Source organism: Falco cherrug, chromosome 5, assembly GCF_023634085.1.
Source record: "Falco cherrug isolate bFalChe1 chromosome 5, bFalChe1.pri, whole genome shotgun sequence".
In the NCBI taxonomy this organism is placed as follows: Eukaryota; Metazoa; Chordata; class Aves; order Falconiformes; family Falconidae; genus Falco; species Falco cherrug.
The window spans coordinates 79,386,728-79,399,567 of NC_073701.1; the positions used below are offsets into that span (position 1 = coordinate 79,386,728).

Genomic DNA, 12,840 nt, shown 5'->3' on the forward strand with positions numbered 1-12,840 from the left:
AACGGACCCAAGCAGGACCTCTGTATTTCCTAAAAAGAGCTCATACTGTTATTGTGGCTGCAAGCATTTTGGGGAGGCAGAGAAGTGCTGAGGGTGTTTTCAAACCAAGTAATGCTTTGTGTTTTCTCAGTGTTTGAAAATACTAAAGGTTACATTTTTTCACACCCAGGAGTTACGCATTTTATGCCTCCCTAGTCCACCTGCAAAAATACTGCTTCTGTGGCCTGATCTGATGTCATAAGCTGCTGTGTCATAAACAAAGAAAACAGCGTTCTTGCCTCTCCGGGTATGCAGTTGGATGTCCCAGGCTGTAAACCGGACGGTATTTTTTCCACTGGTGGCATTGGCCAGCCTACCAAACTACACAGGCATCTGTATCAGCTGCCTTGGAATCGCTTTTGATGTGATTAGGCTACTAATTAGCTGTCTCAATTCTTCTCTCCCTCCTGATGTTTTCTTTTGATTCACTTTGACTCTGAGGAGCCTGTATTCCGTGTATGTTTGTTTTTGTGTTTTCTCCAGAATCCCTAATGATAGCTTAGACTGTCCTCTTTTGGTTGAGAATTTCCCTGTGTTGACATACATTTTTCTGTTCAATGCATCAGGATTTTTATCCTAAGAATGGCTGTTACTTTGCAAGGTGTAAACAATGTGTTGTAAGCTTGCATTTATACATGCATATTCATTTAAACTGTGCTAAGGATTTTACAGTCTGAATGAGAATGTACATAGTTACTTCAAAACCATCAAAACCATAGTAAATGTTTAGTACTCAAATATTTATTCACCAGATAGTAACCTCACAATTAAATCATTATGTAAAGTCAGTTAAATAACAGCAGAAGTTATTGTAATAAGGCCCACTTTGCGAGGAAACCAGTGACAAGGAAGCAGTGAAACATGCTAATAGATTATATGCTATAGCAATATATTGCCTTTTTATTGCTTTTCCACAGGCAGCAGATTCATGTACAGTTATTACTAGCTACATTATCTGCTAGTTTTCTATCAAAAAAGATTCAGTCTATTGAATCATTAATCCAATATTTATCATTCTTATTGAAAATCCACTAGTGTTAGCACTGTATAAAATACTGACTTAAATCTACTGGTTTTGCCAAAGATTAAAAACATATTAACCTAAAAAGCACAGTATTTCTTAGGACATTTGAAACTATTCATTGTGGATGTTTGAAATGACAATTTTTCTATGTTGTGTAAGAAATGATTTAAAAAAAAAAAAAATCTTTAACATATAGTAAGTGACCAGTGCCATCCTGATTTGAAGATGCTGAATGTTCATCCAACTCATATTTGAAATTTTGATGTGTATTGCATTAGTTACTGAATATCAAGAATAAAATTTTTGCTCATACATAGAGTGTAAAATGGGATCTTTTGTAGCAGCACATGGCCTGTTTAGAATGATATAACAGGCGCTGAATGTTCACATATCAAACAAAATGCCATCTTTCTGTAGAAAAGAGGTGTCAAAAAGTTTCTTTGTACCTTTAACGCATGTGATTATGTAGTACAAAATGCAGAGTTTGTAAAATTTCTTGAATATACAGGCAAAAAATGAATAATTCAAAACAACTCATAAGTTCTACATTCTATTGTATCTTTTATAACGCAGGCAGAAGATAGCATTGTGTTCCCAGTAGAGCTGAATTTGCACAAGTTACACCTCGGAAAATGCCAGATGGTCTATGGTCTACTTTTGAGAGCTGTCACATATGTAAAGATTTGAAAAAAGAAAGACAGCTGAATGAGAGCAGTGGATCATTAAAGAGAGAGTGAGAGTCCCTGGGTATCACTGTGTTTTAAGAAGCATTGTGTCGTTCCCCATATTACACCTTTTTTTTTTTTTTTTAGATATACACAACCTTTAAAAAATAAGGTAAAAATATTTCTGTTTTAAACTGAGTGGTTGTGGCTTAATCTTGGAACTGTCAATTGCTTTTGTTCTTTATGCTAGAATGCGGTCATATGGTTCCTAATTGGTTTCAAGTGTGTTTTAACCATAAGATTCAAGTCTCCCTAGTGCAAAATTATCAATAAAGTTAAAATAAATTTAAATTGAGATAACTAATCCATTTGGGGTTTTATTCCATTTTGATTTGACCTGCATATCACATGTGAATACTGTAAAGCCAGTCAGCTAAAAAGTTGTATGTTAATGCTAAAAGACTGAAGTAAGAGTACTTTGGGAACAGGATTATTTAATAGAAAATTGAAACAAAACAAAAACAAACAAACAAACAAAAAAACCCACCCTCCCAAAATCCTTAGCAAAAATCATAGTAAAAGTAAAAACATGTAACTGTTTAGATTCCCCAAGACTTCCCATTCACCCACAGTTTGACAGAAATAGCCCTGATTTTAAAGACTGAATTTTGGATAATTTGTCAAGTTACTGTATGGTAGCAAAGCACTAAAAAAATACAAACAATTATAAGCTGCCACCACCAATTTAGCTGGCTTGGAAAAGGTCATAACTGTCAGTTTTAGAAACTTGCATCCAGACATACAGAATTTTTTGTGTAGTCTTATTGCTTTTGTTTATTGAGGAAGGTTAACCCTCCCCAGTAATTCTAGGTAATTCTAATTGCAATGCACCATGGCACAGTTGGGAATCATAGGCAGCACAGTTTGAGGACACATTGTTACATGGAATGTGAAAAAGGCTGTTCCTTAATACTACAATTTACCTTTGAGTGAGATAATGAAAATAAATCTATGGGGAACTATGGCTACGAACACTGAATTTTAGAGAGTATAATTTTGATTTCTGATGTTGCCAAAGATTTTATTCTTGACTGTGGTTAAGTCTACATTGACTGTTTTTTAAAATAGAAGGGATACCTTTTGATTTGTAAAAAAAAGAATTTTGCATGTATCTAGAAAGATGACCTATGCAAATGGTTCCTGGTAGTGTACTTTTAGTGAATCCGATTCATGTAAAGGAAAACTCCATAATAATTTATTTGGGGGCCTTTACGAAAGTCTGGAAATGTTAACAGAATATATACTACAAATTGAATTCCAGAGTGAGGAAAGTGCCTTGCTTATGCTTCTGTTTATAGGTTTTTGCAAACAGTAATGCAAAATTGCAAGGAGAAGCACTTTTTAACATTGGCAGTGAAAAACTTTTTGGGCAACAGTTAGTTGTTTAGGTGTCAGATAGCATTGTGCTTCTGCTCTGTGGGCTTGGTGGTTCATGGCTACTACTGGTAATGGAAGGCAATGTTCTTTGTCTCTCCTGCAACACTTTTGGAGACACTGAAGCATGAATATTCCCCCAGCCCCCCCTTTCTTTCCTGCAACACAAAATTACCACTTAGTAAAGTAGATTCAATCAGGGTTACTCTAACCTAGATAGATCACAGAATGGTTTGGGTTGGGAGGACCCCTGTTAAAGATCATCTAGTTCCAACCCCCCTGCCATGGGCAGGGACACCTTCCACTGGTCAAAGCCTCGTCCAACCTGGCCTTGAACACTTCTGGGGATGGGGCATCCACAGCTTCTCTGGGAAACCAGTTCCAGTGCCTCACCACCCTCACAGTAAAGAATTTCTTCCTAATATCTGATCTAAATCTACCCTCTTTCAGTTTAAAACCATTACCCTTTGTCCTATCAGTACATGGCCTTGTCAAAGGTCCTTCTCCAGCTTTCTTGCAGGCCCCCGTTAAGGTACTGGAAGGCCGCAATAAGGTCTCTCTGAAGCCTTCTCCAGGCTGAACAACTCCAAGCCTCTCGGCCTCTCTTCATAAGAGATATCAGCAGTCTAGGTATCTTCAATTGTTGTGATTAAAACAATCAAATGGCAAGAAAAAATGAACCAGTTTATCTTAAAATATTATGGAAAGTATCTCTTTTTGCCTGTGAATGTGACCAGGACTTAGAGTTTAAGATTTATCTGAAATTTAATCTGGACAAGTTTATGATGGTTGGAGGAAGCAATCTGAGAATGGTATCAGTGTCCTTGATAAAAGGGAAGCATTGAGGCTTTGTTAGGCAAATTCAGAACCGAGAGTGTTTTTAGAGACCATGTTGGTCGGTGTGTCCCAGTAGTATTTATCTAAAAGTTTGGTAACTTGTACCTGGAGTGATCAGTGAAGACTGTTCTTTTAGGGGAAGCTAACTGTAATTTTCTATAGGTATCGTAATCTTGGACACAGTGTAATCTACATACAGAGCTTTACTGTGAAATCACCTGAAAATGGATGTGAATGATCTGAAAAGAGTATGAACTGCAGCACTGTTTTTCTTTACTGCTAGCACTGTCTAATCTCTCTTCAGCTGAGTGTTCATGGCAATCTGGGCTTTTTCCTTGTTATTAGATTTATAAATACTTGAAGATTGGACTGTCTGAAATCCTCTTTGCATGTATCCAAGCATGATACAGTATTGTTTTGATTAGGAGAAGTGATTGGGCTGATACTTTTTGATTATGAAATCTTGTTGTGTTACTATGTGTATAGTTTAATTAGTTTTTGAACGAAGTCTGCGTTTTTTTCTAAATAAGAATATTTAATTGGAAACCACTTTTTTATTAACAAGCTTTGCATGAAAAAAAAATCCTGCGGCTTTTCTTTTCTTTAGATACAGACTTTAAATACATAGACAATATACTTTCCATGTTATTAAAAATATGCTCCTTTATAATATAGTAGCTCAGCTACTATGAGAGGTCAAGTTCATGCGCTCTCATTAGGATGTTTATAAGACATGCTCTTGGAGTCTTAACCAGGCCACTACAGATGCCTGCCTTGACAGGTTTTGTATTTTTTTTCCTTTGACCATTTCAGTTTGTTGCCATTAAAGCTCTAACTGGCCCATTACAGGCATTTTTAAAATTGTGATTCTGAATTGAGGAATATGGAGGGGGGGACTCTGGCTTGCCACAGCTGTGTGAGTGTGTGAATACATGTTCCTTCTGGTTACTGGATCTCCTCCTCCACAAAATCAGATTTTGATTAGTTTTGTTCTTCCCTGCAATCCCCAATCTTTATGAATTTAATTTCAAAGTCTGGTTAGTTACCTGGATACTTCTAATCTTCTCTAATATACTGCTCTGTTGTGGCTGGGTGTTGGGGGGCCCCTAACATGTCACTCAGGTTATTTTCTGAAGACTGGCAGGTTGGCCAAGCTGCCCCTTCACTTCTGTTGCTGCAGTCTGTATCTTCCCTCCCATACCTTTTTCTCTCATTCTGTTGCATTTCCCCCATTCTTCATCTGGCTCCCTTAACCCAAGTTTATCTCACTTTTTCTCCTATTCTGATTATCTCCTTCAAATTGCTTGCCTTATTCTCTCTGTGCAATTCACAGAGCCTTGCAAACCTTCCGTGCAGTGCCGAATGGGGAATCTAGGCCTCATGCAGACATGAGGTGTTTTTTGAATACCTAGTAATTCTTTTTAATATAGAGATTTTTTGCTTTCTTGTTTTCATGGGGAAAGGTTAACTTTTCAGCCTGATCTTTGATCAGTAAAAGCAGCTAAAGTTGCATTCCCAGTGTAGCCTAAGGTGTTCAGTTATAAATTTCCAATTTAAATTAACCCTTTCTTTCTTTCATTTTAAGCACAACCTCAACGTTTGCCTCAGCCAAATACTTCAGTACTGGAAAGGTGTGAGGAAGAAAGTGGCAAAATCCAAAACGGCCACGTGGGTCTGAGTAATGGAAGTGGAATTCACAATGGGGTCAAGCACACACCTGCAGACAACAGAAAACTTTCAGCTCCTGTTTCAGAAAAAATGCACAGAAAAATTCAGTCCACCTTGTCTGTCAACAGCAACAGCAGTAAGAAGAGTAAAATAAGCTCTGCGTTTTCTCAAAAGCCAGGTACTTCACCTGAAGGTAAGCAGAAATTCTTATTAAAAACCCCAAACTGAATAAAGACTAGCCAAACCCCATTCTCACTAATAATTACACAATCATCTGAAAATAATTGAAGAGCATGACACATGCTCCAGAAGCAAATAGAAATCATTATGATAAAACACAAGTTACTTCCCCAAAGGAAAATATTAAGTATTTGAAGGAAATTGAAGCAATGGGAGATTTCTTGCTTTCAAACATTTGACCACCATAGTGTGATAATGTTTTAGTCCCTCTAGTTAGTACCCTGAACTGATAGAAACTCCTGTCAACATGGTCACACGTACACCAAAAAAAAATCTTGAAGCACTAGTTCAAAGTATAGTAAATACTTAAATCCAGTAATGACAGCCTCCATGAGGGTAGAGTTTGCTTTTGAAAATGTTCTGTTAGCATATATTCTGACTAGCCATGAGGTCTGAACACTAGATAATAAAATTTGGACTTGTGCTTCAATGTTTAACATGCCTTACGCTGTATTTGGGCTGTAACTAATTTGCATTAAAAAGCTGCGTACTCCCTGTGCACAGCTTAAATAAGCAAAAGTAAATAGTTTCCCTTATGTTTTAGCTGTGTGTGTGCATGCATTTTCACTGCTTGCAATTACTCTAATGGTCCCAGAGTTCCTGAGCCTCTCCTCAATCCACTGCCTTCCCATTAGCACTAATACACTTGATGGGCTTTGCTCCTGCCAGTTACAAGAAGGGTGCAGAGGCTCTATATATTTTATTGTTTTAAGGCAGGCATAGATGTGACTGGTTAAATAAAACTCGGGGGGGGGGGGGGGGGGGGAGGGGTGTGTGTGGGGGGTGGATACAGACACAGATTCTTAGAGAAATGGGAAATGGTACTGTTCAGTGAAATGAGGAGGATTCTCAGCCAGGATGAAAGGAAGAGGGATGAGGACTGCCATAGTGGCCTGAATGGAGCCTGCTGATACCAGTGGAGTGAGTTCTCTTGACTTCAACTCCTTCACTCAAACCTACTCACTCAGTCAATCTGTGTAGCAGTATCAAGAACAGCTTCACTCAGACTGTGCCATCGGCTAGTCCTCCTTCCTGTGGTTTATTTTCATATTTGTCTTCAAAAATCTACTGTTAGTTTTCTGTTGCACGTTCAGTCCTCTAACATTTCTTTCCAAAATCACAACTTCATACTTTCTCCTTATCTTTTTCTGTTATATGAAATCTAGTTCACTGTCCAGCCTGATATTTTTCTTATGTATCTTGTTCCTTCATCAAGTATCAAAAACCTGTAACTCAAGGGACCTAGATCTGTTCACGTGACTGGTACAAGGTGCAAGCCTCTGAATTTAAGAAATTCGACCTCTGAAAAAAATGTAGAGAGTTCTAAAGAGAGTGCCTGCCCTGTTCATGCCCTTATACAGTTATTTATGGCAAACACTTCCTTTCTTCTTCTAAAATTTTATTGGAATGAATACAGTCCGTGGGGGTTTTTTGTTTGTTTTTAATAACCTTGGCAATCATGTCAAATTACCGAATGATTGAGGGAAAATTAATAAGATACTTTCAGATTTAGCTCTGAATTCTGATGTCTGATTTTGGTATCCAACACATGATTATGTTAGTTGCCTGAAACTGCCAATATGCATTTTTTATATATACAGTCAGAAATGTTGATATTTTTAAAGGCATCTCTGATTAGAATACAGATAATTACATTGTGTGGTCACACTTTCTAACTAACATACTTTCAAAGTACAGAAATACAGTGTAATCCTTACTGTCACATGTCATTTTTTGAGTCACCTAATAGCTTAAATCAAATATATTCGACGTTATACATCTAACCTTGTAACGTTCTCATTTTGAATGTGGGAACATAGATATGTGGTCTGAATAGCATGACCCACACTGCTAAGAAAACTTAGAGCCCCAAACATTACAATGTGGTTGAAACAAAAATTCTATTGTGCAATGATTAAAGTGTATCTAGGGTATTGTGATGTGCCTGTAAGGGAATATTTGTTTTTAAAAATAGTTTTCTAGTTTTGAAATTTTAGTTTGCTTTACAGTTCTCTGGCAGACTTATTTTACATTTGTATCTACACATCTGCATGCACACAAGTACAAGCCTTCTGACAGTTTCTTCAGCTTTTCAGTAATTTACCCTCTGGAGTTGCATGGGGGAACTGTAGGCTAAAAGTAATGTTCTTACTAAGTTGCTGCCTTGCAGGAAGTATCCATATATACTTCATTTGTTCTACCATCCCTTAGGTTTTTTATGAGATGCACGAAGACTGGCAATGGTCAGAAATAACACAAATATTAGATAGTATTTAAGGAAAAAATGATCTACCCATAACTTTAATATAATTCTTTGTATTAATTTAAGAAATGTTAGCCCCTCGTGACTACTTCAGGAAGGCTATACTTTAAAAACTTGATGCATTAGCCAAGTTATTTGTTCAAAGGAGTTTAATTACATTTAAATCAGCAATGTGTGTACTTGACGAATATGTTTAACAGTACAAAGCCAGAAGAGTACACTAGAAAGCCCTTTGACTGAGGATTGTGTAGACACTCTTGCAAAATGGTATGCACAAATTGATTTGAACCTAACCTATACAGCTTCTTTGTATTATGAATCATACTTCTGTGGGCGAAGTGGCATTTTTTGTGAGCAGTTGTCTCTTCTGATCCAATGACATTTCTGTAGAAACTATTGAAAAGGCTTACAGGAAGATGGAAAAGATAGGAAACTATTGGAAATTATTTGCAACATTGTGTAACTACTTGGCTTTGCTTTAACTTGTGCCATGTTAACATACTAAGCCATTGATTACTGCTGAAGAGCTGCTGGGTTTGAGTTTACTTGAAGGTGTGCAATTGTGTCTGTGCACATCTGTACTGTATAATAATGTAAGTTGTATGCAGTTTCTTATATAACCTTGTGCAGAAAGAGACATATTAAGTCTTGTGCTGTGACTATTGAATATACAATCACCCAAATTAACTCAGCTACTTCAATTTACTAGAATATCAAGATAGTTTTAGTAGAAAGAAATACAAGTAAACTTGTATGCTTTCAGATATTCCAATTCACTTTCATTTTCCTATTCTTTATATATGACATTGGATTTTGTAATCTAATTTATAGCTGCTTCTTTTTTTTTTCTAACCTGAAAATACATGCTGTGTATTCTTACTTCATCTGCCTTGTCTCCTACCATGAGTGGTGTGCTCTATTGCCCGTCGGGAGAATAACTCATTTTAATTGAAGTGGCCAGAGAAAAGAAATAGATTATGTCCTCAGAAGGAACAAAAGTGAAAATTCCAGTCATCAAGCTGAGTGTAGACTATAGAAAAGAAAGAGCAAATATTTTTCACCTTTTCTTATTCCCTCCCAAAAGATGTATTCTTGTTTCTTCTTAAAAGACAAGATGTAAATATTTCTGGAGCACCACACATACTTGTAATGCAAAATAAGTCCAGGTCTGGTAGTTATTTTGCTCTAGAACATCTTTATTGACAGAACAGAAAGCTTGGTAGACCTTGAAGCAGGAGAGAATCAAGGGACATACGGGCTTACCACTTAATGGTGGTGTCATGGGATCATGCTTATTCAAAAGGTTAGCAAATGCAGCGTGCTGCTTCAGATACTGCAAACTTCATTGTCTATACCAGTAAGCCAAATGAAGTTCAGTATTATATTACCCAGGACAGCACATCTTCCCATGAAGCTCAGTACTGCTCCTGACTAAACAGCTCTAATGCAAGCTGTAAAGCCTCGCAGTGTCCCACCCCACCAAAATCCCCCCATCTTAGTTAACTCTTTTATTAATTGTTCCAGCTGCAAGCTGCTCTTGCGCTGTCAATCACATCTTGTAAGCTTTTGGAACTGAAGTTACATAGGAAGTGCTTTAAATGTAACAGACATTTTGGTAGCAGTAGTATAAAAGCTTTAAAAACTGGCTTTTTAAATGAGCCTGTAGTGTATGGAGTCATGTCAGCATTCCAGAATATGCTGTTTAGAAACACTTTCACATCCAGTGAGGCTTAGGAGGGTGTGAGCGCACTCACCAGCTCCGCTCTTCCTCTGCATCTATTATTAATCCATATTGTCCCTGAAGAAATCTTACTCAGCTCCATAACTTACACTACAAAAAACCAAAGGAGATAAGAAATAGTAGGAGTGCCTCCTTTAAAAAGCAGTTTTTAAAAACTGTTAAAGTTCTAAATATTTTTCAACAGGACTGGATGGGTTTCAGTGCATATTGGGAATAATATTTTTTTATTATTATTATTCTTCAAATAAATTATAATATTTTAAATTATTGATGTCAAAGGTGTCACGATTCTTCCAAAACTCTGGTCAGTAGACCGCTAGCAAAGAGAATTGTCACTCTCTTGCACCTGTTATGTGTAGTACAGAGAAACACCTTAGAAACCTGAAGAGGCAATTGGAAGTGAGTAAAAGGAGGGCAGTAACTGCTGGGTTTGGAAGCAGTGGTACCTGTCCAGAGCAACTTAAAGAGGGGGGGGAGGTCTAAGGGGGGCAGCAGTGAGGCTGCTGAACAGTAAATCTAGATGGTAGCAAATGAAGAAAAACGGGTACCTGAATGGGTACATAGGTGTACCAGAGCAGTGGAAGGTAATGACATATGCAAGGTTTGAGGAGGAAGGGGACGAGGAAACTGGGCACTGGGAGGGCTGGAAGAGGAATTTAATTAAGGGGGCAGATAGGGCAAAATGAAGTAGGCACTAATTACTTTGTAAAAACCAAACCAAGTTTTCCTACCAAAATTATGAAGCTTGATATTAGTATTTTTTTTAATCAAAGCAATAATTTATAAAAAGTTAATGATGGAGAGAGGGAATGCAGGTTTCAGTTCAGTTTTGAAACTGAGTGCTCACTTCTGGTCAAGCTTCTGTGACTGCACAAGTTGTCGTGTTTGTCAGGATAGTTCCCACAGCTCCAGTAACTTGTGAGAATTTGAGTTTAGGGCGGTACTTCACATATTCACGAAAGGCTGAGAGCATACACAATTGCTGTATTCACCTGGAAATTGTAGCATGTTAAACTGTGGTGATCATGAGCCTGCCTCCCGTATATACGGTGCAATCTCTACATTATTCCATCCCAGGGTCTTGAAACCAGAGAGGCACTGGAAAGCATCTTCTTTCCAAAGATTTTTTTCGAGATAGGTCTTAGGAAGTGAGTGAGGCTAGATGCAGGAGTGAGGTAGGTAAAGAAAGCCTGCAGCATGGGGGCGAGGCTTTGGGGAAGGACAGGCAGTGCAGGCTCGCTGCCAGATGTAAAGTTACGTGCTCTTCCAGGAGCAAGACCTGAAGCAACCTTCCTCAGCGTTCTGGACTGTGTATCTTCTGCTACTGAGCTTAGAGATGCAGTGAACAATCTCACCCAGTGTGTGGCGGTTTTTAACATCCAGTGTTTAAAGTTCAACATTTCAGGGTGTATTTGAAAGAAACTTTTTTCCTCCTTTGTAGTATAGTGCAACTTCATCTGTTCAAGTTGTTGAATCCAAGCATCAGGTTGGTGGGCACTATTTAACTCATGCTGCTGGCTACGTTAGTTTATTAGAGTATCCTAAGTGATATTGATGGCTTAACTGAAGACAAAGGAAGTCCACTGAATAACCTTTGTGTTAAGCAAGGGTCTTAAGAACCGCTAGGTGCGTATATGTGGAAGGTAGTGAGTGGTTCTCTTAGCAGAGTCACAGACCTCTGAAGTAGGAGCATCTTACTTTGGTTTATATAATTTTGTATAAACTGAAAAACAGCTTTCAGTCAACTTTCTGTTTGGGCATATTATTTTGAATAGGATTGGGGGGGGGAGGGGCCTTGGGGTTTTTTTCCCTCTTGAGTGCCACAAGAGCAGCAATAAGCTTTCTTTTATATACTGTTCTGTCATTGGATTGAGATTTGGTATGAGCGTGCGTTACACCATGAATAGTCATTGTAGAAATATCTACTGGCCATCTCTTCTCTCTCTTTCTTTGTGTTTTTTTTTTAAACAGACGTGCACTTCTGAAATCTATCCCAAAGCATCAAATAACATCTAGGCAGCTACTTGGTGTCTTGCAAATCCCTCTACTCAGGTCTAAATTTCCACTGTTACCTTTTAGAAATTGATGCAAAGTGGATTTGTGTCTGAACACAAAGTGTTTTTTTGTTAGACAAGGTTGTATCAGAGCACAGTTGTTACTCAGGCAGTAGGCAAATAACAGTCATGTGGTCAAACCTGTGATTTTGAAGAAGGCATTTTGAAGAGTGCTGTGTTTAAGCATGGTTTATATTTTTGTTTGCATAGAAGTCTTGGGAGGTGGTTTGCATGTTGTGTAAGAGAATTGAGTGGAACACAGGGCCAATGAAAAAAAAAGTCTTCCTGCAAAATCCATTTTATAAGGCCATGGTCTAGCTAGCACCTAAGTAGTCTCAGTATTTGCAGTGATGAGCAATGGCAATGAAAGCTTAATAGTCTGAGAAAGCCTTAGATATTGGCACATTTTTTAGTACATCTGTATGTTTGAACTGGATCATTTTACTCCTGAGGTTATACCTGTATTGAGAGTTTAGAAAATAAGCTTTGATGAAAGTTTCCATGTGTTTTGCAGTGCAATGTGTCTGTTCAGTCAACATTTTTATTTTCTTGATCAATACAGGTGATAGTTTTCTATTTTAAAATTAAAAAAAAAAAATAAAAGTATTCTATTTAAAAAAAAATAATCTGAAATACTATGTATACTGTGCTTTGTAACTATATTTTCCCAGTCTAAATGAATGTAGCTCTATTATCTAGAGATAACTATACTACATGCAGTGTGTCATTTGGTTCTTTCTGCATTTCTTATTTATCTTTTAGCATTTTCCTGGGTGCGGTGAGTTTTCTAGAAGGGGGTGGGTAGCAGAGTCTGCACACGAGCCCCATACATTGCAGGAGCGGTGGTGTGATGGCATGCATGCCGCTGCTCGGTA

The 12,840-nt window shown here is 37.7% G+C and overlaps 1 protein-coding gene across 5 annotated transcripts in view; it reads left to right on the forward strand.

Annotated features, from left to right (window-relative positions):
- Positions 1–12,840, forward strand: part of MDFIC (MyoD family inhibitor domain containing) — a 51,392-nt gene that overhangs the window by 29,290 nt on the left and 9,262 nt on the right. For all 5 annotated transcript variants that reach the window (XM_014282030.3, XM_005441764.4, XM_014282033.3 and 2 more), the window contains one exon: positions 5,585–5,860. In XM_014282030.3, coding sequence (XP_014137505.1) covers positions 5,585–5,860 — 276 coding nt within the window. The remainder of the gene's footprint in view (positions 1–5,584; positions 5,861–12,840) is intronic.